A 21,951-nucleotide genomic window follows, 5' to 3' on the forward strand; every position below is an offset into this window, starting at 1 on the left:
AGATACCGGTGAAGGCCCTGGCCCATGGATGTTCAGTAAGGAGTGTGCATTATTATTACTTTATTTTTTTAAGATTCAGAGGCAGCATGAGGAGTCAGTCTTGTTCCAAGTTCCTGGTGTAGTACAACTTATGTTTATGGTAGCACTAAGGTCCTGTTATGTTTTGGACATGAAACGGATCAACTTTGGCAAGGCCATTTCCTTAAGTGTAAGGTACAGTAGAACTCAGGATAATGCAGAGGGAAGCAGAAGCAAGATTTGAAAGGTTGAAGACTGGGGCCCGAGAGCCAGATGTGAAAAGCACAGCAAAGCGATGAATCTGACTGCCCACACTTTTACTCCATCTCCAGGGACTACAGTTTCCTTTGTGTCAAACAAAAAGTAGAACCTGTATGTGTAAAGTGTTTGCATCAACGTGCAAACTGTGCACCTGGTAAACTCAGGGACAAAAATATGGAACGCTTCACGAATTTGCGTGTCATCCTTGCGCAGGGGCCATGCTAATCTTCTCTGTATCGTTCCAATTTTAGTATATGTGCTGCCGAAGCGAGCACAGTAGTACTTGCTTCTCGCGACGTTTATAAAGCTAAGAATATAAAAACTTTTACGATTATGGTGATTACACTGTGGCCCTTTTTAAAAAAATTTCACAGTATACAAGACGTTTTGACCTTTTGTATCACACAACTCTCATGTCTTTGTGATTACGGCCAAGTTAAATTTAATAGTCTCCATAACCTTCTTACATTCTATATGCAAATGAAGGGACCATGGGAAATTGGCCCTCTGCCCGCCCGACCTGTGCGCGCCTAGCGGACGGCGCCGGGAGACACGCTCGGTCACGTGGTGCGCGGTGCTCGCGCGCCTCTTCCGCGCCGGCCGGGCTGAGCGCGCAAGGGTCGGCCTGGGGTCTTACGAGCGCGGCGGAGGGGAATGTTGGCAACGCTGTGGAACGCCAACTAGGCGTGACGGCGTGTGCGGGGCGAGAATGCTTTTTTGGGACGAGGGCCCGTGGTGCCAATGAGGTCCCCACAGGAGTACGGTCCGGTACCCCGAAACGCTTGCGAACCGATGGTCGGGTTGAGACCCGTGCGTGACCCCCGCGCGTGACCCCCGCGAGGGCTGGAGCAGCCGACCGTGAACCGGAAGGGGCTGGGCTGGGGCCGCCGTGGGCGCCAGCGCCGGAGCGGCAGTGACTTGCCGCTGCTTCCCTCGGGGCTCTCAGGACCATTGCCACTTGAAGCCAAGGGGAAGAGGGAGGGTGTCCTCTTTGGGGCCCAGGCTTTGCATAGAGTGACTCGGGAGTGGTGGCGGTTTGGGAAAGGTCACCACCCTTTGATCCAGTCCTGGGGCAGGCACCTAACCTGGTCAGTGCCCTCCCGCGCCAGTTTGCATGTTAGAAAACTGAGCCCCTAGTTGGTTAAACTATCAAGGCCAAAATTATCCTGCCAGTGGTGAAAGAAGTTGGGGTTTGGATGCAAGTCTGGTTTCAAAGACTGATCTTTTCCTCTTCACAGTGGAACTCGAGAGAGAAAACATTTGGAACCAGGAGCGTAGTCTGCCCTTTTCCTCTTAAGCAATACTCCCAAGGTCTTATCAGCTCAGACTTTCATTCCTGCCTTCATTTCTTCACCAACTGTAGAGCACCTATGACGTGAGCGCTGGGCAGCAGGGGTCATGGAGCTTCCATTCCAGCAAGTGGGGGGAGCATTCTCAGTGCAGAGACAGACTAGAAAGAACATGCGGTATAGAGCATGGCTGGGGAATGAAGCCCACTTCAGTGGGTAGACAGGAGGGAGGGGACAGTCGAGTTATCACTTGATGATAGGGATGTAGCCCTGAGAGGACAGGACAGAGAGTTTCAGGCAGAGGAAGACCTTGAGTCAGTTTCACCCATTTGGGCCAGTCCTTCAGGGGAGGCGACGCTGTGGAGGTAGTTGGTCCTCCAGGCTGAGGTCTGGTTCCATACTGTGAACCCATCTCAGCTCCAGCCAGGGAGCACCTGGCCTGGCCTTTGGGGACTTCGGAGCTCCTCCCCTCACCTGTCTTCAGTGAAATGGAAATCGGGTGCAGGCAGCCCAACTTCTCATCTGACTTCTCTCTAACTAAGCGGTAAGCAAACACAAACCTCAGAATGCTAATATGGCCTTTATTGAGTGAAAAGAACTAATTTGGGCAATGATGTTTCCCTCAGATTTACAAAAGAGAATTGCAAATAACTAAAAAGCGTATTAGCATTGATGGAAGATGATGCTAATCTTCAACTAGCATCCACGTTTTTCTTCATTTGTTTAGGAGAGCCTTTTCGACACAGTCGATGCGCACACGTTTCATGGTGACAGGTACATCTTGTGGGTTCATAACTGCCTTACCGCGGAAACCAGCAGGAGATGGACCAGGTTTTTTGCTGTTTGTGGCTACTTGAGCTTGTGTTATTTTGAGCCAGGTGGGTTTTCTGTTTGTTTTTTCTTATTGAGCAGTTGTGGTATAGAGGTGAGAGATCTGAATTTTAGTTCCCATTCCTCCCTGCACCTGTCTTTGTGACCTTGACCAACTCCCTGGACCTCTCTGGTCCTGTTTTATCTTCTGCCAAGTGAGGAAAGTGCCCTACTGACGATCTGTAACATTTATGTCAGCTTTGACTGGCTGTGATTTTTGTAACTGGGTAAATGATGAACTTTTTCAAGACTATAATTAGCAAGATGTTAAAATCCAACACTGGTTTTGTTTTCTGCTTTAGAAGAGTACAGCATGGTGGTCATCCTTGGGGCATAGAGGATCCCAGGAACAGTCCACAGGGGCTGTTGTGGACCTAGGGTCTGGGACCTGCTGAACCATACATCGCCTTCTCCTGAGCCCTGAAGGCCCAGCAAGGAGGAGGCGGGGGGGCGGAGCATGAGACGGCTCCGTTTCCTTTTTTTTTTAGCTACTACGGTGACTGTTTTAGCTACAATGGAATTTTTTTCATAGGTCTTTTTTTTTTTTTTTTCCCCTCGTTTACTGAGCTACTATGGGCCCTGTTTTCAGTCGTTTGGGTTTGAGTTACCAAAGGCCCTGGTTAAAATTGCAGTTACGGACTTCCCTGGTAATGTAGTGGTTAAGAATCTGCCTGCCAATGCTGGCAACACGATTCGAGCCCTGGTCCGGGAAGATCCCACATGCCTCGGAGCAACTAAGCCCGTGTGCCACAGCTACTGAGCCTGCGCTCTAGAGCCCATGCTCCGCAGCAAGAGAAGCCACTGCAATGAGAAGCCTGCGCACCACAGAGAAGAGTAGCCCCCGCTCGCCGTAACTAGAGAAAGCCCGAGCGCAGCAACGAAGACCCAATGCAGCCAAAAATAAATAAAAGTAAAAAAAAAAAAAAAAAATATTGTAGTTACCTTGCTGGGAAGGGACACCACATAGACTAACTAACTCCTGTTCATTCAGCTTAGTATGAGTCCCTGCTCTTTAAGATCAGCACAGGATCTTATGATGTACTGTTTCATTTTAATGTCTCTGAGAGATAAGCACAGGGGAGTTTATTATTCCTGATTTGTTGATGGGGAAAACCTAAGGCTAGAGAGGTAAAGTGATGCAGCTAGTCAGTGACAGTGGAATTTGCTCTCGGATCTCTCTGACTCCAAGTGCTAACTTTGTACCCAGAAGGAATATGGTAATACAGTTTGAAGGGTTCTAGGAAGCTCTCTCTCAAATCTCTCTCTTTGCTGCCTCAAATTCATATTATTTTGAGTTGTTGCTATCTTAAGGCTTCACTTTGATTTTCGTACACTCTGAAAGTGTTCAAAAAGAATTGCCAAGTCCAAGTACAGAGCTGACCAGCTTCTCTGTGGCTCTGGCAGTTTCTCTATGTAGGGTTACAGGGTTGGAGAAGTGTGATACCCCTTCCAAATCCTCGCTGCACCAGTCCAGACATTACTCACCCCCCAGGTTACTCTGATAGCAGCTGTGGAGCAGGGGAGAAACTGCAATGGCTTTGAGCCAAGAAGAGTCGTGTGATGTCCCAGGGATGAGCCTCAGTTTCCTCATCTCTAAAATGGAAGTAAGGATTTCCCTGCTTGCTCTACAGGGTCGTGAGGCCCAATGAGAAATCCCACTGTAAAGTGCTGTACAGCAAAAGGTAGGAATATTGTCTGGTCAGACACCCATCTGAGCCCCAGGCAGTTAAGTGCGAGCGAGGCATTTGTGAGCGAGGCATTTGTGCATCAGGGACAGACCTACAAAGTGTGAGCACCAAGATGAACCATCACATTGTGTTAATATTTTCATACCACTTAACTCTCATTAAAATGTACTTTGCTGAATTTAATATGTGATTTCAAATGACACAACATATTAAGTGCTTAATATACTAGAAATTATGAAACCATTATAGTTGATGCCATATGAAATAATTAGACCGAATTAAACTTTAGCAGCCAAGGGAAGGAAAGACTTCAACTTATAACATCTTAAAGTAGCTTAATCCACCATTGTCATCCCCAAAATAAACGTCCAGAAGTTAGGATCTTTAAGTAAACATGGAAACTTAATCTGTACTTACACCCAGCTCTTCTAGGATTTGGTGATGCGGAGTGTTGTTGCCTTTGGGAGCTGAGGGGCCCTGGAACCCACCCTGGGGCTGTCAGGGTTACAGCTTCAGCAGACACTTGCCCTGGGGCCTGGGTGGAGGGTGACTTGCATGGCTGGAGTTGGGAGTAAGGGCTTCTACTGAAGTGACAGATTGGTCTTTGACCCCAGTTAGCCCGTTGACAGATTCAAAATAAAAACAAACCCACTTTATTTAACATTTACTGAGTGCTTCCTTTATGCCAGCATTTTATATGTGTTTTCTCATTTAATCCTCACACTACACCCATGTGATAAGCCCCCGTTTTCAGATGAGGGAACTGAGGCTCAGAAAAAGTGAACCGTATAAGGCCTTACAGTCGGAATCCGCAGTGTTTGCTCCTACGTCCCGCGCAGCCTCCTCCTTATTGTGTAGGGGTGTGTGTGTGGGTGTGTACACCACTCCCCATTTTAATAATGGCTCCATGACCAAACACATTAACCTGCTGTCTGACAGTGACCCGTATGTTTATCACGTTCCAGTCACGGACAGTAGGAAGCAAGCTTGAGAGCCTCACTTTGAACAGGATGCAGCCTGGCTAACTTGCACAGGAAGTTCTCTGTGAATACTAGCTGCTAATTCCATTCAAAAAGAATGAATTCATTGCCTCCTGAGTATCCTGACATTTACCTACATGTAGCTGTCATAAACGAGACAACTTCTTATGGAGTAAGGAATACTTCCTATCATAGGGAGTACCTCATTTTATAGCTACGTAAGACACTGTGTCTCAGTTACTCGTATCAGTATGAAATACTTATCCAATGGGCTATTTGAAAAATATAAATTTGAGTGTGGATATTTAAATATGTTAGAATTTACTGATCAGAAAAATGATTTTAATGGAAGCAGGAAAACTTAGCTCCAGCAAACAGATGTTTATAATTAACTGAAAACATGTGTTTTCGCTAAGTATCAGGATTAGGTTGTGCCTCATATAATAGAAAACCAAATAACAGTGACTTTAAGATGACAGAGGCTAATTTCTCTCTTGCATGAAACAAATTGTCTTTCAAAGTCTGGTCTGATGGCCCCACTTTGTCACAGAGCCAGGCAAGATCTGTTATCCTTTAAGGCAACAACTCATGGTCCAAGATGGCTGCAGGAGCTCCAAGTTCCAGGTGTCAGGAAGGCAGCAAAGGCAAAGGGTGCATGTTACTTCCCTGAATAAAATCTGTAAATAAGAGGAAGAGAATGGCAATGAATGGGCAGATAGCAGTCCTTGGCATAATGACCTGGCAATCAGGTGGCAGTAATTGTTACTCTTAGCTGGTGCTTTCCTTTCTGCAGAGCATCAAGAAGGGGAAGGAAAGTAATAGTCCCTACCAGCATACAGAGTTCCAGGGATCACGCTGGATGTTGCACATGATCTCCTTCAATTATCACATCCTGTGTGGGTGGCATAGCAGCAGGTCAGGCAGGAGGAGATGTTGTGACTTGGGGTGAGACTCTATCCACATTTGGAGGTAGAAAGTTGAAGGGGGAGTGTTGGAATGTTTGCATAGGAAGCCCAGGGGCTTCTGGGAAGAAAGAGATTAAACCTCTAACACTTGTTTTCAGAGCTAAAAGTTATCAAAAAATTTCAGGGTGAATCAGATTGTACTGACCAAGGTCAAGTGGCGGGAAAGTTAATACTATGCCCTTAAAATAAACGATAATAAAATAAAATTGCCATGAGTGCAGAAAGTGAAGAGATTCAAAAATTAAAAAGATAATAGAAAAACTGGCGAAAGACTTGAAGAGGCACTTCGCAGAATGGCAGCTAGAGGTGGCCAGTGTGAAAATGTACTCAACCCCATCAGTCATCAGGGAAATGCAAAATAAACTACCCCACCATTAACCCTGGCAGGTCTGATGATACCAAGTGCTGGTGAGGAGTAGAGCAGTGGGATGTGAGGCTGTGTGGCTGGGCTAAGAAGAAATTGGTGCAGCCACTTGGGAAAATTGTCCACATACCTCCTAAAATTGAAGATAAACTTACCCTATGAGTCAGTTGATCCACTTCTAGTTGTAAACCCTAAAGAAACTCATGCACACTGGCACCAAGTTACAGATAAAGGGAATATTCAAAGCATCATTATTTGTAATGACCCCCAAACTGGAAACAACTCAAGTACCCATCAACAGCAGAGTGGATAAATACATTGCGGTGTATTCATGCAATAGATGACCACGCAGTGATGAAAATGAGTGAACCAGAGTTACATCCAGTGTTAGGCTCAACCGTAGCTCCCCTACCCTACCAAATTCAAATGTGGAAGCCCTAACCCCTATACTTCAGAGTGTGACCATATTTAATTACATAGGTAATTAATTAAAATGAGGTCATATGGGTGGGCCCTCATCCAGTATAGCTGATGTCCTTACAGGAAGAGGAAATTTGGACACAGACACGTACAGAGGGAAGATAATATGAAGACTCAGGGAGAAGACAGCCATCTATGGGCAAGCCAAGGAGACCTGAAGCAGAGCCCTCAGGTCTGCTCAGAACGAACCTCATAGCCCTCAGAACGAACCAACCCTGCTGACACCTTGATCTTGGACTTCTAGCCTCTAGAACTGTGAGAAGAATTTCTTTTGTTTAAGCCAGCCAGTCTGTGTTTCTTTGGCATGGCAGCTCTAGCAAACAGGTATACCCGGCCACGTGGATGAATCTTATAAACATGATATTGAGTGAAAGAAGTAAGACAAAAAGAATACATACAAAATTTACCACTTCTATAAATTTCAAAATTAGGCAAAACTAAACTATTGTTTAGGGACGCAAAAGTAGATTGTAAAAAATGATACGGAAAGCAAGGAAGGGGTTACCATGAATGACAAGAAAATGGAAAGGAACACGTGAAGGCTTCTGGGATGGCAGCTAAGTATTTTATTCACTTGGGCACTGGTTACTCAGGTGTTCTTCCTATAATTAGTCATTGAATTGAAGCTTTGTGTGTTTATTTATAATGAAATGTTGTAAAAGCAAGAAGGAGAAGGAGGTGGAGGAGGGAGGCGGGGGAGAAATAAGGTGAAAGAACCCATGGGCTGACTTCTTACCAAGTGGGTTGGTCTAAGGGTCTGTAACTACAGCTGCCTGTGAATGGAGGGTCTGAGGGTCAGGTGCTGGCTCTCAGTACATCAGCTAAGCCTACACTTGCATACCTTCCCCTAGAGGAGTCTTAGGAGCTTTGTAAGCTAGGGAAAGCCACTGCACTTCTCTGAGGTTCGTTTCTTCATCTCTAGACTGGGGAAGCCTCCCTGAATGCTGTAAGGCTCTTTCTCTTGCCAGGTCGGGTCGCTGCTCAGGTGTTACCTTCTCCAGGAGGCCTCCCTGACCACTTCTTGACAATGGTACCTCCTTTTATTCTTTTCCCCTTTATTTTTCTTCATAATACTTAATACTGGTGATAGGTATTTATCACTGAAATTATGTCACATATTTGTTTATTTGTTCACGAAGAGCATAATTTTTGTTTACCACTGTATCCCCAGTGCCTAAAACAGTGTTTGGCACAGAGTAGGCGCTCAGTAAGTATTTGCAGAGTTACAAAGATTAGATAAGCTAATGCTCTGTAGTGCCTGGCCCCGAGGAGGGACTTAATAAATGCTGGTCCCCTTCCCCCTGTTTTAGCTGAGACCCCCCACTCATGTTTCCTGGGGCTGGACCCCACCAGCCCCCTTTCTCGTTTCTGCCTCCCCTCCAAGCTGGAACTGAGAAAATGCCCACAACTCACCCCCTGACCGTTAGCAACATTTCACCATAGGTAACGTCAGAAACCTTGAAGTTCTCGGGGCTGGGGTCTCCTGCATGATGACGCCTCATCCTGGGCCACTGCTTTCCCCTGAACCCAATGTGACCCGTTTCATCTGCCCCCTCCCCTCGCCCTTCCTGAGGGTCACAGCGTCCCTGCCCCTGGGGAGGGCGCCTTCCCCTCCAAGTGGCTCAGCTGCCCCAGGATGAGCAGGCTCTGAATGCTGACGGCGCTTTGGGCGTGTGGGTGCTTTCCCCGTTTACAGTTACTGTTGTGGGCTCAGAGGGAGGCCCAGCAGACTCTGCATAAAGCCTCCTCCATTCCTCCGTCGGCGTGAAGTGCTCCTTCCTCCCTGTGCCTGCCACGCGGCACCGATATTTAGCACTTATTTCCTTCTACCTTCGGTTAGCTGTGCACTTGCTTGCTCCCTGCCCCCTCCCCGGGCCTTGAGCGCCTCTCCAGGGCTGGGGCCAGGCTTTATTCATTACTGTGCTCTGAGCACGTGGCACAGCGCCTGATGTTTCATAGACAGTTTTTAAAAAGCGTCTTCTAAGAGAATAAGACTTTAGACTTACGATGGCATCAAACAACCTTCCTAGATAGACCATCTCCCAACTTCCCAATTTGAAAGCTAATTAAGACATAGGAAAAGACAAAAACTCAGAACCTTTCAGAAAAAGTGCACATGCTTGGCAGGAGTCCGGGAGGAGTTTTCCCTAATGATGTGCCAGTGGGCTGGGCGAGATGGCATGGTTGGTGGCCTGAGAATGCTTTGCCCTCTAATCTGGCCTAGAACCTTCAGACAGGAAGCATGTAGGGGGAATGTTTGACCCTCACTCCCTGTTCGGGGTTGTTCCAGCCAGAAAACTGAGTAGCTCCTCCTATCACGAAGGTATGGCTTCCTGAGGTGGCCACTTCTGTCTGCCCTGGGCCCTACCATTAGCCCACAACCATCTGGAGACTAAAGACACAGGGAGCTGAGTGGAACTGGCAAGAGGTCTGTCTGGAAGGCGAGTTTGCCTAATGTGCAGATGCCACAGATGGAAAGGGTGTATATTTAGTTATATCTTATATACAGTAATATGGGTGCATTGTAGTAATGAAATTGTGTTAACTCAGTTGGAGGGTCTTTGGCTTTTAGTCGAGGAGCATAATGCATTTATATTTATTCTGGCATGTTTGGTCTTATTTTCATGTTTTGGTCTATGCTTTCTCTCTCTTGTGTTTCTCTTGTTTTTTGCCTTCTATGATATGTATGATTTGTTTTTTATCTTCTGTGATTTGGAAAAGTGTACAGCTTATTGTTTTAATTCTGTTAACACCTTCCAGATTATAAAACACTTTCTTGGACCCATGTTTCTCCAACTCTCAAATTCAAGAAAAATCTATAATTTTTTTTCTTCCCTTACAAAGTAAGGTGAGACGTTTCCCAGCTCCCTACTTCCATGCCTCTCCATTAAAGGCTCAATTATCATATCTCTCTTTTTAAAAACTATATAGGTCTTCGTTTTTCAGAAATGGGAATTCGTCGTTCAAATTTTAACCCTGTTTATGATATTTATATTGAATTCTCTATGCTTATACTGCATGTTCCAGTAACTGTGGCTGCACGTACTGCTCCCCAAAACCTTAATGGCTTAAAACAGTAATCATTTACTATCTCTTGCAGTTTCTGTGCATCAGGAGCTTAGACAGGGTATGGCAGGGTTGGCCTGTCTCTCCTCCATGACGTTGGAGGCCTCAGCAGGAAGACTCAAAAGCTTGAGTCTCTAGCTTGGCCTTAATCATCTGAAGCCTTGTTCATCCACCCATGGTTGGTGCTGGCTGTCACCCAGCTGGGGGCCTGGCTGGGGCTATTAACCAGAACTCCACACATGGCCTCTTGTGTAGCCTACACTTCTTCGAAATACAGGGGCTGAGTTCCAAGGGCAAGCATCCCCCAAGAGAGATGTCCAGGTGGAAGCCGTACTGTCGATAATTGGGTGACCTAATCTCAGAAATGATTCATTGTCACTTCTGCTGCATCCTGTTGGTTGGGACAGTTATAAAGATCCACCCAGATCGAATGGAAGTATGTCAACATCATCACATAAGATGAACAAGTGGGATGCTCACATACATACATGTACACGAACATGTACACATACATACACATTACATACATACATATGTTGGTGTGGTCAAACTTGAAAAATGTAATCAGCCACACTGCATTTCCTTTTTTTTTTCTTTTTTTTTTTGTGGTACGCGGGCCTCTCCCTGTTGTGGCCTCTCCCGTTGCGGAGCACAGGCTCCGGACGCACAGGCTCAGGGACCATGACTCACGAGCCCAGCCGCTCCGCGGCATGTGGGATCTTCCCAGGCCGGGGCACGAACCCACGTCCCCTGCATCGGCAGGTGGACTCTCAACCACTGCGCCACCAGGGAAGACCTTTCCTTAAATCCTTGATTTTTACTTATGTTTCAGTGGGTTGGAGTCTATATGTACTTAAGTAATTTGAGTAATTCAGGAAGATTGCGTGAGTGAATATCTGAAAGCATCCATAAAGTCTTAATGTGTAGCATGTAAACTGCCGTCTTCCTTCTTATTTTAAAAATTATAAAAGTAATACAGGTCCATTGTAAATAATTCAAGTATTGCAAAAAAAAAAAAACACACCCCAAATCCATAGGTAATGAAAAATCCTTCATCACTCCACCTTCCAGAGATAGACTGTGAAGAGTTTGGCATGTATTCCTGTAGATTTTTCTATATACATTTTAGCATATGTTAGCATCACTATAAAATGGGATTGTACCATCCATATTGTTCTTTAACTCGCTTGATGGCGTGGATTTCCTTTCTACCCCACTTTTATAAGTGATGTGTGAGTGTCTCCTCCTGGCAGTCATGAGCAGCCTAGCCAGCTAGATCTGGTATACTCATATCTGAGACTGTATGATGCCTTCTTCCTTGAATAGCAATCCAACTATGTGTGATTTTCTTGGGTTGCAACCTTTCACAGTACAGTGAATGAGTCCAGCTAGCAGCAGACATGTTTAGGGACCCGCAAAAATTCAGTCCAGTGGGTGTTCAGTTGACTTCCTTCCCCACTGTGCAAGAAGCCAGTGTTGACTCCATTTACACCTCCATCTCAATATTCCTATAAACGTGTCTATAAATGTGCCTGTTCCGTACTTTTGCCTTTGAATTGGTTATAGCATCTTCCTGGGTCCCTGGTTAATAATGAGTTAAAGAATATCTTTAAATGTGTTCAGTTTGTTTCTGTATAAGAGTCATGATTGTAACTTAAAAGAAGTTATCTTTCTTGAAAAGTTGGGAAATGGTGTATTCAGCATTGTCTATAACAACGTAGCAGGCATGATACGATGCTACTATGTCTCTCTCTGTCTGACTTCACTTAGTTTGATAATCTCTAGGTCCATCCATGTTGCTGCAAATGGCATTATTTCATTCTTTTTGATGGCTAATATTCCATTGTGTATATATACCACACCTTCTTTATCCATTCACCTGTTGATGGACATTTAGGTTGTTTCCATGTCTTGGCTATTGTAATTAGTGCTGCTATGAACATAGGGGTGCGTGTATGTTTTCTAATTATAATTTTCTCTGGGTATATGTCCAGGAATGGGATTGCTGGATCATATGGCAACTCTATTTTTAGTTCTTTGAGGAACCTCCACACTGTTCTCCATAGTGGCTGCACCAATTTACATTCCCACCAACAGTGTAGGAGGGTTCCCTTTCTCCACACCCTCTCCAGCATTTGTTATTTGTAGACTTTTAATGCTGGCCATTCCGACCAGCGTTAGGTGATACCTCATTGTAGTTTCGATTTGCATTTCTCTAATAATTAGCAATGCTGAGCATCCTTTCATGTGCCTCTTGGCCATCTGTATGTCTTCTTTGGAGAAATGTCTAGTGAGGTCTTCTGCCCATTTTTGGATTGTGTTGTTTGGTTTTTCTGTTGTTGGATATGATGCTACTGTGGACAATAAAAAGCAAATATATATATGTATATATGCAGTATGATTAAAACTGCATTTAACATTCATAAGAAAATAGACTGGAAAAGGTATACCAAAATATAATGTATTAGACTGCTTGATATTGTTCTTTACTATGTTTTCCAAAAGATTTTACATATGAATGATGCTACCTTCCTTACAGAAGTCCAGTGAGGCTCCAGTCTGAGCCTTTGTTTTGTTGATGGAGTAATGATTGTTTATGGATCGTGAGGGGCTGGAGAGAGGGGCATCCTGTTCCCTGCACAGCTACAGGGCTCCGCGCTGCTGGAGAGTGAGGGAGGCATATGATGATAGTAAAAGCAATAATAAAATAATGAGTATGTAGATTGTCCCAGGAATTGTGCTAAGCAGTATCTAATTTAACCCTCACAACAGTCCTTTGAAGTAGGTACTATTGGGTCCCATTCTACAGATGAGGAACTGAGGGAGTCAGGAAACTTAGGAGGCTAGATAACTTGTCCAACTAATATATGGTGAAGCAGGAATTGAAACTCAAAAATTGAACGTGATACCCTGCATCACGTGAGAAACAATTGGAAAGGAAATCCTGGGATGCCTTTCTGAAAAATCACCCCCATTCCTGAATCCAAGCCCTCAGAATCAGTTTATTCAGGAAACATTTCCTGAACCTCCTCTGTGTCCCAGTCCCTGAGGATAAGACATGGCCGAGTCTTCAAGTAACTCACGAGCTAGGATGAGCTGGCGGGAATGGAAGCAGGAAGGGAGGGTGCTGTGGGGGCACAAATGAGGGGCGCCCGTGGGGCAGGGGTAGGTGCTTCCAGGAGGAGGTGACAGCCAACTTGAGTCTCAAAGGAGGGCAGAGCCAGCCTGGTAAAGGGGTTGAGGGAATGGTAAGGGCATTCATGGCAGAAGAAAGGCCAGAGCAGAGGGGTAACAAAGACACACCAGAGAAGCACTCATTCTAGCACTGCCGTCCCCTACCTCCAGTGCCCCCCCATCACCTTCCCCAATTATAGAAAGCCATTTTGTTCAGTGGAAAGTGGACGCAGTTGATTGTTGGGGGCGGGTACCTGAACATGCCAATCAGAGCCCATTTTTCTTCAGGATGTTTGGACTTGGGTCAGACCACCCCTCCCTGAGGGTTAATGGTGTAAGAAGCAGCCTGGGGCAGGTGGAAGCAGTGATGTGCAGAGGGTGTGTCAGGCGAGTGGGGCGAGGCTGTGCGAAGTCTGAGCGGTGGCCCTACGCATCCCTGCAGTCCAGCTGTCCGCCCAGCATGGGGTTCCATGCCACATGCCAGGTCATCTTAATCTAGTTCCCATTTCCTTTAGATTGTCCACATTGGGTTCCTGTCACCTGTAATGAAAGATCCCTGCCTGACACAGTCTCCGAGTTGGTCAGACTGAGTAGAGGGTCATTTCAGCTGACTCAGAGAGGCTGATTTGTAGATCAGGAAGCCAACTGATTCATTTACCAGGAGAAATTCAACTGCTCATTGGATCATCGTTTCAAGTCATTATTGCTGGTGTCTCCTTTTCCTGGAGAAAAAGCACGTGGATTGACAAATGGACGCTTGGAACCCTCTTGGTGAGCAGGCCCCTGTGCCAGCGGTGATTTTTGTGGCTAGTGGCATTGGGCTAGGGCGATCCTAGCCAAGAAGGGCAATCCTCATGCCAAGAAGGAAGAAGGTTGTCAAAGAGGCTGGGCAACTGGGTGTGGCCAGAGGTGCTGCTGGGACCACAGCCTGGGCTTGTCACACTGCAGTCCTCTTCTCTCTGGTCGTTCAGACCACCTTCTTCAGTCAGCGCCTTCCTGCAGGCGAAGCTCAGGACCCATGAGTGGGCTCAAGTGCCTGAAGATGATGACACTTCCATCCTGGCTTCCCAAACTGTAGCCTCAGGCCACCTGGACGCAGCTACTCCTGACGCCTCTGAGGGCAGCTGTCCTGTCCAAGCCCCTGCAAGAAGCAGATCATGTAACCCCATCCACCCAACCCTGAGCAACGGAGGCGCCCTGGTGGGCTGCCTGTCAGAGGCCTGGCAGGGCACAGGCAGGGCAGTCAGTGACTTGGGGCCTGGCTTGAAAACACAGGCTGGCTCAGGGGAGGGGTCTTAAAAGATCCAAAGGAAGCTGCAGTCTGTGGTGGGCTCTACGGCTGGAGGTTGGGTAGACTCAGGGGCTGGGGTGGCCGCAAGTGGCCAGGTGCCAGTTGAAGTTACCGGGGAGTAGAGATTGTGGGTGAGAAAGAAGGCTGGGTAGGAAGAGAGACAGAGTGGGGGCCAGAGAGAGAGAGACAGACAGACAGACAGACAGATTGGCTAACAGAGAGACGGTAGCTGAATCCCAGAACTGCCCCGTTTCTGGTCCTTCCCTGGACTTGACTAGGGGGCTTCACAGTATCTTCAGGGCCACCACCCTGCCTTACCAGAAGTGTTGGCAAATCCCAACACTTTTCCTGGGTGATGCCAGCACGTCGCTGATACGCTCCATCAAACTGAAAGCCGCAACCGAGCAGGCCATTTCTGCTGCTGCAGGCTGGGCTGCTACCTTGGACAATGACTTACGACTTTACTCTTAGAGGGAACTTTCAACTTCGGGTTGGGGTCTCCTTGGTGTCTTCGTATGTGCAGGTTGGAATCTTGTCTCAACCACTGAAACCCACAGATGTGTGACCTGGGCCTCACTATCCTCACCTCTTAAATGGCCATTCTGCAGCCTGCTCCATTATGACAGCATTGAACTTTATCTGAACCCTGTGCTCCCAAAAGGCAGCTATGATTAAGAAATTCCCGGGACTTCCCTGGTGGCGCAGCGGTTAAGAATCCGCCTGCCAAGGCAGGGGACACAGGTTTGAGCCCTGGTCCGGGAAGATACCACATGCTGCAGAGCAACTAAGCCCGTACTCCACAACTACTGAGCCTGTGCTCTACATTCCGCGAGCCACAACTAATGAGCCCGCGTGCCTAGAGCCCGTGCTCTGTAACAAGAGAAGCCACTGCAGTGAGAAGCCCACGCACCGCAACGAAGCCCCAACCCAGCCAAAAATAAAGAAAGAAAGACTTGAAATGATACAAAGGTCCTGTAATAAGAGAACGAATGAACGAAAAAATTCCCCCACCTCTTTAAGTTCTGGGGAAACAGGACCACCTTGCTCTCGCATATTCCAAGAAAACAACCCGCCTACATCCTTTCTTGCTATTCCCACGAGACTGGTTGATGACTCCCTGGTTCACCTGCTCTCTAAAACCTGACGCCCCTTCCTTTTCTTTGAGAGGGTTCTCGTTAATGAACCTCCTCTCTACTGCAGTAGCCTGCATAAAATCTGTCATTGTCTGGTGCCTTTTGCTTTAACGATTACTAGAAGCTGTTGTAAGCATCTATTGGGTGGGGCATCTGGAGTCCCAGGTTCCAGTCCTGGTTCACCCAGGCCTGGCTTCGCTTTCTGCCAGGTTTCAGTCTTCGTTGAGAGCTCCCTAAGGGCCCCTTACTTTCAGGATGTGAGTGGCAACTCAGCCTCTGCACGGGGAGGCGGGGCCTATACAGCAGCTGTAATATTTGCATGCCGCCACCAGAGGGCGGCGGCTCCGCGGAAGAAGGCCCTGGCCGCTGCACCCGCTCGCTCCCGCAGAGCCTTTAAAATGCGCTTTGGAAGTGGAAGCCAGGCAGCGTTTTCAGCCCTCGAGCGCTTTCCGCTGGTACACGCCGTTGCACTCCAGGCATTTCTTTTTTGCTCCCGCCTCCGGAGAGTCCTCCTCCGCCGATGTCAGTCAGAAGACTCTTGAGTGAGCTGGAGAGGGCCCAAAAGCCAGCCTTGAGCCTCTGGGCCTCTAGCGCTTGTCTGGGGACCATGTCCCTTCCCTTCGTGCGGCCCTCTGGCCCCCTTCTCTATTTAAGACAAGTTGAAGAATCCTTCAGGCTGCAGGCAAATGGGGAGGAGAGGCAGAAGGGAGGAGTCCAAAGAGGACTGCTTCGGGGGCAGCATTTAACCAGGCACTGCCATCAGCCAGTTGGAGCATCACAATGTCACCTTAAAGTGGGCAAGGCAAGAGCTGTTACCCAGCCTGAAGGATGGGGAAACAGGCTCCCAGAGAGAAAAAGGGATTAGCCTCTGGTAGCACAGCTAGTAAATGGCAGAAATAGGACAAGAACTCGGTTATCCAGACCCCAAACCAGGAGCTCTTGGGGTGGCCAGGCACACACAGACAGAGATGGTTTACCACTTGGCAAAATTAAACATGGGCTGCTCCAACAGAAAGGGGCCCTGGACATCCTTCAGGGTGGAAACCAAAATGCAGCCATTGAAAGGACTCAAATTGTCGAGTTTTAAGTATTGATGTGGTATGATGATCACATTTGCTTTTTCAAGTGTATATGTCTACATACACATTTGAAAATCAAATATAAATACCAAAGCCAAATATAAATTAAAAGCAAATATAGGGGGCTTCCCTGGTGGCGCAGTGGTTGAGAGTCTGCCTGCCGATGCAGGGGACACGGGTTCGTGCCCCGGTCTGGGAAGATCCCACATGCCGCGGAGCAGCTGGGCCCGTGAGCCATGGCCGCTGGGCCTGCATGTCCGGAGCCTGTGCTCCGCAACGGGAGAGGCCACAACAGTGAGAGGCCCGCGCACCGCAAAAAAAAAAAAAAAAAAAAAAAAAAAAAAAATCAAATATAGGGACTTCCCTGGTGGAGCAGTGGTTAAGAATCCACCTGCCAATGCAGGGAACGTGGGTTTGAGCCCTGGTCCGGGAAGATCCCACATGCTACAAAGTAACTAAGCCCGTATGCCACAACTACTGAGCCTGGGATCTAGAGCCCACGAGCCACAACTACTAAGCCTATGCACCACAACTACTGAAGCTTGCGTGCCCTAGAGCCCGTGCACCACAACTACTGAGCCCACGTGCCACAACTACTGAGCCTGCGTGCTGCAACTACTGAAGCCCCCGCACCTAGAGCCTGTGCTCCACAACAAGAGAAGCCACCACAAGGAGAAGCCCATGCACTGCAAGGAAGAGTAGCCCCTACTCGCCACAACTAGAGGAAGCCCACGAGCAACAACAAACACCTAACGCAGCCAAAAAAAAAAAAAAAAAAATTAAAAAAAAAAAAGCAAATATAAAGCAGCCGGACTGTACACAGTGGGCTGTCTCTGGTGGTTGGAATAGCAGTAGTGGGAGGAGGGTTTTCATTTTCTCTGGATTGTTCAAATTGTTCATTACTCACATATATAAACCAGAAATGAGAAGAATGATTCCGTATTTCTGTTTGATAAAAAGTAATACCTCCTTGTTAAAGAGTTAGAAAGTACAAAAGAGTATGAAGAAAATGAAATTCATCAGTAACCCACCTTCCTCTCCATAGATATTGATGTTTTTCTTTCTGGTTGGTTTCTTTCTCTACAAGACGTGAATAACAGTATTAACTGTAGAGGAATGTTGTGAAGATTGAGGGAGAGGGTGTATATAATAGCTAACATCCAGAAGCGTTAGCCATTTTTATATATAACAAAATCAGCACCGCGCTGTATATATTTTTTATATGCTGGTGTTTTCACTTACAACATTGCTTCCTGAACAGTTCCCCATGTCAACTCTTCTTTAAAAATGATATTTTTAGTGACTGCACGAAATTTCATTATATTTAAGTACAGTTTATTTAACCGATCCCCGATCGTTGAACCTTTAGATTATTTCCAATTTTTGCTGTTAAAATAACAGTGAGATTAACATTTTTAAACATCTCTCCTCGTCAGCATTTCTGATTACTTCCTTAGATGGATTTCTGGAGGTAGGATTACTGGGACAAAGGGTGCAAATATTTTTCAGGCTTTTGATTCAGGTTACCAAATTGCTTCCCAGAATGATCTTGCCAATTTACACTCCCACCTGCCGTGCGTGAGAACGCCTGCCCCAGAGCACACAAAGGAGGGATTTTTTGGCGATGGGTGAGATTTGATTATGTTGCTGGTCTGAGGAGAAGGAGCCCTGGAGGGAGGGAGGGTTTAAATTTTAGGAGAGAGAGAGGATGTTGAAAGGAGTGAGGTCCCTGGGAGAAAGGGATGGGGTTTTGAAGCACACTTATAGGAATTGTCTTGGATTTAAGAAGGGACACCTCGTTTTCTGAGATGGGTGGAAAGAGGTGTGATTGGGTGTGGATATACAGTCACTGTAAGTAGGTAGGTGAGAGTCAGGACAGCTAGTCTCCAGGGGTCCCGTTTGCTCAATAAAGTAGGAGGCTGAGTCATCCATTCCAAGGTAAAAGCTGAGGGCTAAGGAGGAGACTTGAGGCAGGGCTGAGGGATGCCACCCTTTAACTTCCAGGGAGTAAAAGTGTTGACAGTCCAGTTGAAGCGGATGACCCTGAGTTTGTGGTGGCAGCATTCTTAAGGGCCGTGTGTACGTTACAGCATGTAGCCACCTAGGGAAAGAAAAACTTGTACACTTATTAATCTAAACCAAATCTTTCAAAGTATGTGGTAAACAGTAGAAAACAATGAGGCTGGAGGAGTCATGGTAGTAAAAAGTTTATGAACTTCTGGAGCTGTACCAAACTTTCAAGGAACTGTTAATTCCTGTCTTCTATAAGTTTTTCCAAAAAACTAGAAAAGAGCAAAAGCTGCCCAGATCATTTTATGAAACCAGTGTAATCTTGGTTCCAAAATCAGTAAAGACAAAGCAATTAATGAAAGAATAGGCTTGTTTCAACTATGATGTAGATATAAAAATCCTAAATAAAGTATCAGCTAACTAACCCAGTCATATAACCCAGTTTTATATTTAAAAAAAATTTATTTTGATCAAGTAGGGTTTATCCCAGGAATTTCAGGTTGGCTCAACATCAGAAATCACCTCATTAATAAATGACAAAAATCATACAAGTATCTCAACTGGTGAAGAAAAAGCATTTGATAAAGTTCATGACCTATTTGTGGTTCAATAACTTAGCAAACTGGATATAGGAAAGACATTTTTAACTTGGTAAAGGTGATATATCAAAAACTTAAACCAATCACACTTAAGAGATTTTAAGTGCATTCTTTTTAAAATCTGGAAAAAAATACGGAATCCAACTGTACTGCTACCATTCGACATACAATAATGGAAGTTCTAGACAAAGCTATTAGGAAGAAAGAATAAGAGAGAGACGGATTAGAAGAGAAAAGATAAAAGTATCATGTTGAATGGATAAAGAAGAATGGAGATACACACACACACACACACACACACACACACACACACACACATATATATATATATAAAATCTTCTTTAATGAAACATTACTCAGCCATAAAAACGAATGAAATAATGCCATTTGCAGCAACATGGATGGACCTGGAGATTATCATGCTAAGTGAAGTAAGTCAGAAAGAGAAAGAAAAATACCATGTATCACTTATATGTGGAATTTTAAATATGATACAAATGAACTTATTTACAAAACAGAAAGAGACTCATAGACGTAGGAAACAAACTATGGTTACCAAAGGTGAAAGGAGGTGAGCGAAGGATAAATTAGGAGTTTGAGATTAGCAGATGCAAACTACTATATATAAAATAGATAACAAGGTCCTACTGTATAGCACAGGGAACTATATTCAAGAGCCTGTAATAAACCGTAATGGAAAGAATATGAAAAACATATACATGTATAAACCGAACCACTTTGCTGTACACCAGAAACTAACGCAACAGTGTAAATCAACTATACTTCTATTAAAAAACTATCATCATGTAGAAATAATATTTTCATTTGCCTTGTAAAAACAAAGAGAAACAACAGATAGACCGTTCAAACTATTAAGAGAATTCAGTAAAATCACTAGATACAATATTAACCTAAAAAAATAAATCCGTAACATTTTTCTTCACCAGCAGAACCAACTTCTAGTTACAATAGCAGCAAAAAAGCGTGTACAATGCCTAGGAATGAACTTAACCAAGAATATAAAAGAAACTGGGTTGGAGGCAGGCGCTCGCTGATGCAGGAGGAGGGCTCTGGGCCCGCAGCCCGACAGGGATTTAGCCCGCAGAGCTCGGACCCGCGTGCGCGCGCGCGCGCGCGCGCGCGCGACCCCACACCCGCCCACTCATCCACCTACCCACTCCCTGCGCCGCCTCTTCCCACCCTGAGCAGAGCCGCCGAAGAGGATAAACACCCAGGACAGTAGTATTTTGCCTTTGAGTAACTGTCCCCAGCTCCAGTGCTGCAGGCCCATTGTTCCGAGGCCTCTGTGGTGCGCCTGATGCCCCTCACCCACTGTCGAAGATCCCCGGTGGGCGAGGGGGCGGCAGGGATCCTTCTCTCTCAGCTCTAATACATAAGGACGAGAAGCTCACTGTGACCCAGGACCTCCCTGTGAACGATGGAAAACCTCACATCGTCCACTTCCAGTATGAGGTCACCGAGGTGAAGGTCTCTTCCTGGGATGCAGTCCTGTCCAGCCAGAGCCTGTTTGTAGAAATCCCAGATGGATTATTAGCTGATGGGAGCAAAGAAGGATTGTTCGCACTGCTAGAGTCTGCCGAAGAGAAGATGAAAGTGAACTACGTCTTCATCTGCTTCAGGAAGGGCCGGGAAGACAGAGCTCCACTCCTGAAAACCTTCAGCTTCTTGGGCTTTGAGATTGTGCGTCCAGGCCATCCCTGTGTCCCCTCTCGACCAGATGTGATGTTCATGGTTTACCCCCTGGACCAGAACTTGTCCGATGAGGACTAATGGTCATAGAGGATGCTTTGCCCAAGAGCCACAGTGAGGGAAGAGGGGAAGTTAGGCAGCCCTGGGACAGAGGAGGGTGTTTCTTGCTGTCTAGGGACGGACGCTGAGGGGCTCAGGGTGAGGGTTGCCTATTGTGCTCTCAGCGTTGACTCATTGAAATTGTTTTCCATAAAGAACAGTACAAACATATTATTCACATGTAATCATCAATAGTAAATGAAGATGTTTATGAACTGGCATTAGAAGCTTTTTAAACTGCGCTGTGTGATGTGCTCTATGTAGCCTAGGGGAGGACATTGCCTAGACGGGGAGGGACTGTCTGGGCCCAGGGGCAAGGCCTGGAGAGCTGGTGGACAGCACTGTCAGGCTGAGGTTCCCCTGCCGTTGGGCTTTCTTTTTTGGTTTTTAAGACTTGTGTATTTTCTTTCCTTGCTTCCTGTCACCCTGGGGACTCCGGAGTATAGGCTTTTCAGCCCCTGGGCAGTGTCCTTCAGTTGTTTTTGACACTCCACCTGGGCTTCTCTCTGTGCATTTGTGTCTGGCCTGGAGAAAGCAGGTCTGACCCCTCCTTTACAGCTTCGTGTTATTCTGGCATTTGGTTAAGCTGGCTTAATCTGTTTCATGTTATCAGTGCATTTAAAATAGGGGCATTGAAGTTCACTCCCACCACCAGGGCTCTTTTTGGGGTGCCTGGGCCTTAAAAAACACTAGCCAAACTCCAATTCTCAAATTACGGCCAGGAGTTCTCGCTCTTGGCCGCAGGCCCAAGGTATGTCCTTCCTAGGGTCACAGACAGCAGAGGGCAAGAGGAAGAGCAGCTCAGGGCCTGGGGGTTGTGGGAGAATCTGCTCCGAGGGACGGGACGCCTCTGCCTGGCTAAGTCTGGTGCTAAC

The 21,951-nt window shown here is 46.4% G+C and overlaps 1 protein-coding gene across 1 annotated transcript; it reads left to right on the plus strand.

The window, feature by feature from the left end:
- Positions 1 to 18,282: 18,282 nt before the first annotated feature.
- LOC309968985 (ornithine decarboxylase antizyme 2-like) lies at positions 18,283 to 21,128 on the plus strand (the record flags this gene model as incomplete). Its single annotated transcript, XM_082850481.1, is given in 3 exon segments — positions 18,283 to 18,286; positions 20,477 to 20,583; positions 20,585 to 21,128. Coding segments are annotated over 3 exon segments (585 nt in total). The 3' UTR covers positions 21,059 to 21,128.
- Positions 21,129 to 21,951: the final 823 nt, after the last annotated feature.

The sequence above is a fragment of the Leucopleurus acutus genome (assembly GCF_964270905.1).
Source record: "Leucopleurus acutus genome assembly, chromosome: 1".
Lineage (NCBI taxonomy): Eukaryota > Metazoa > Chordata > Mammalia > Artiodactyla > Delphinidae > Leucopleurus > Leucopleurus acutus.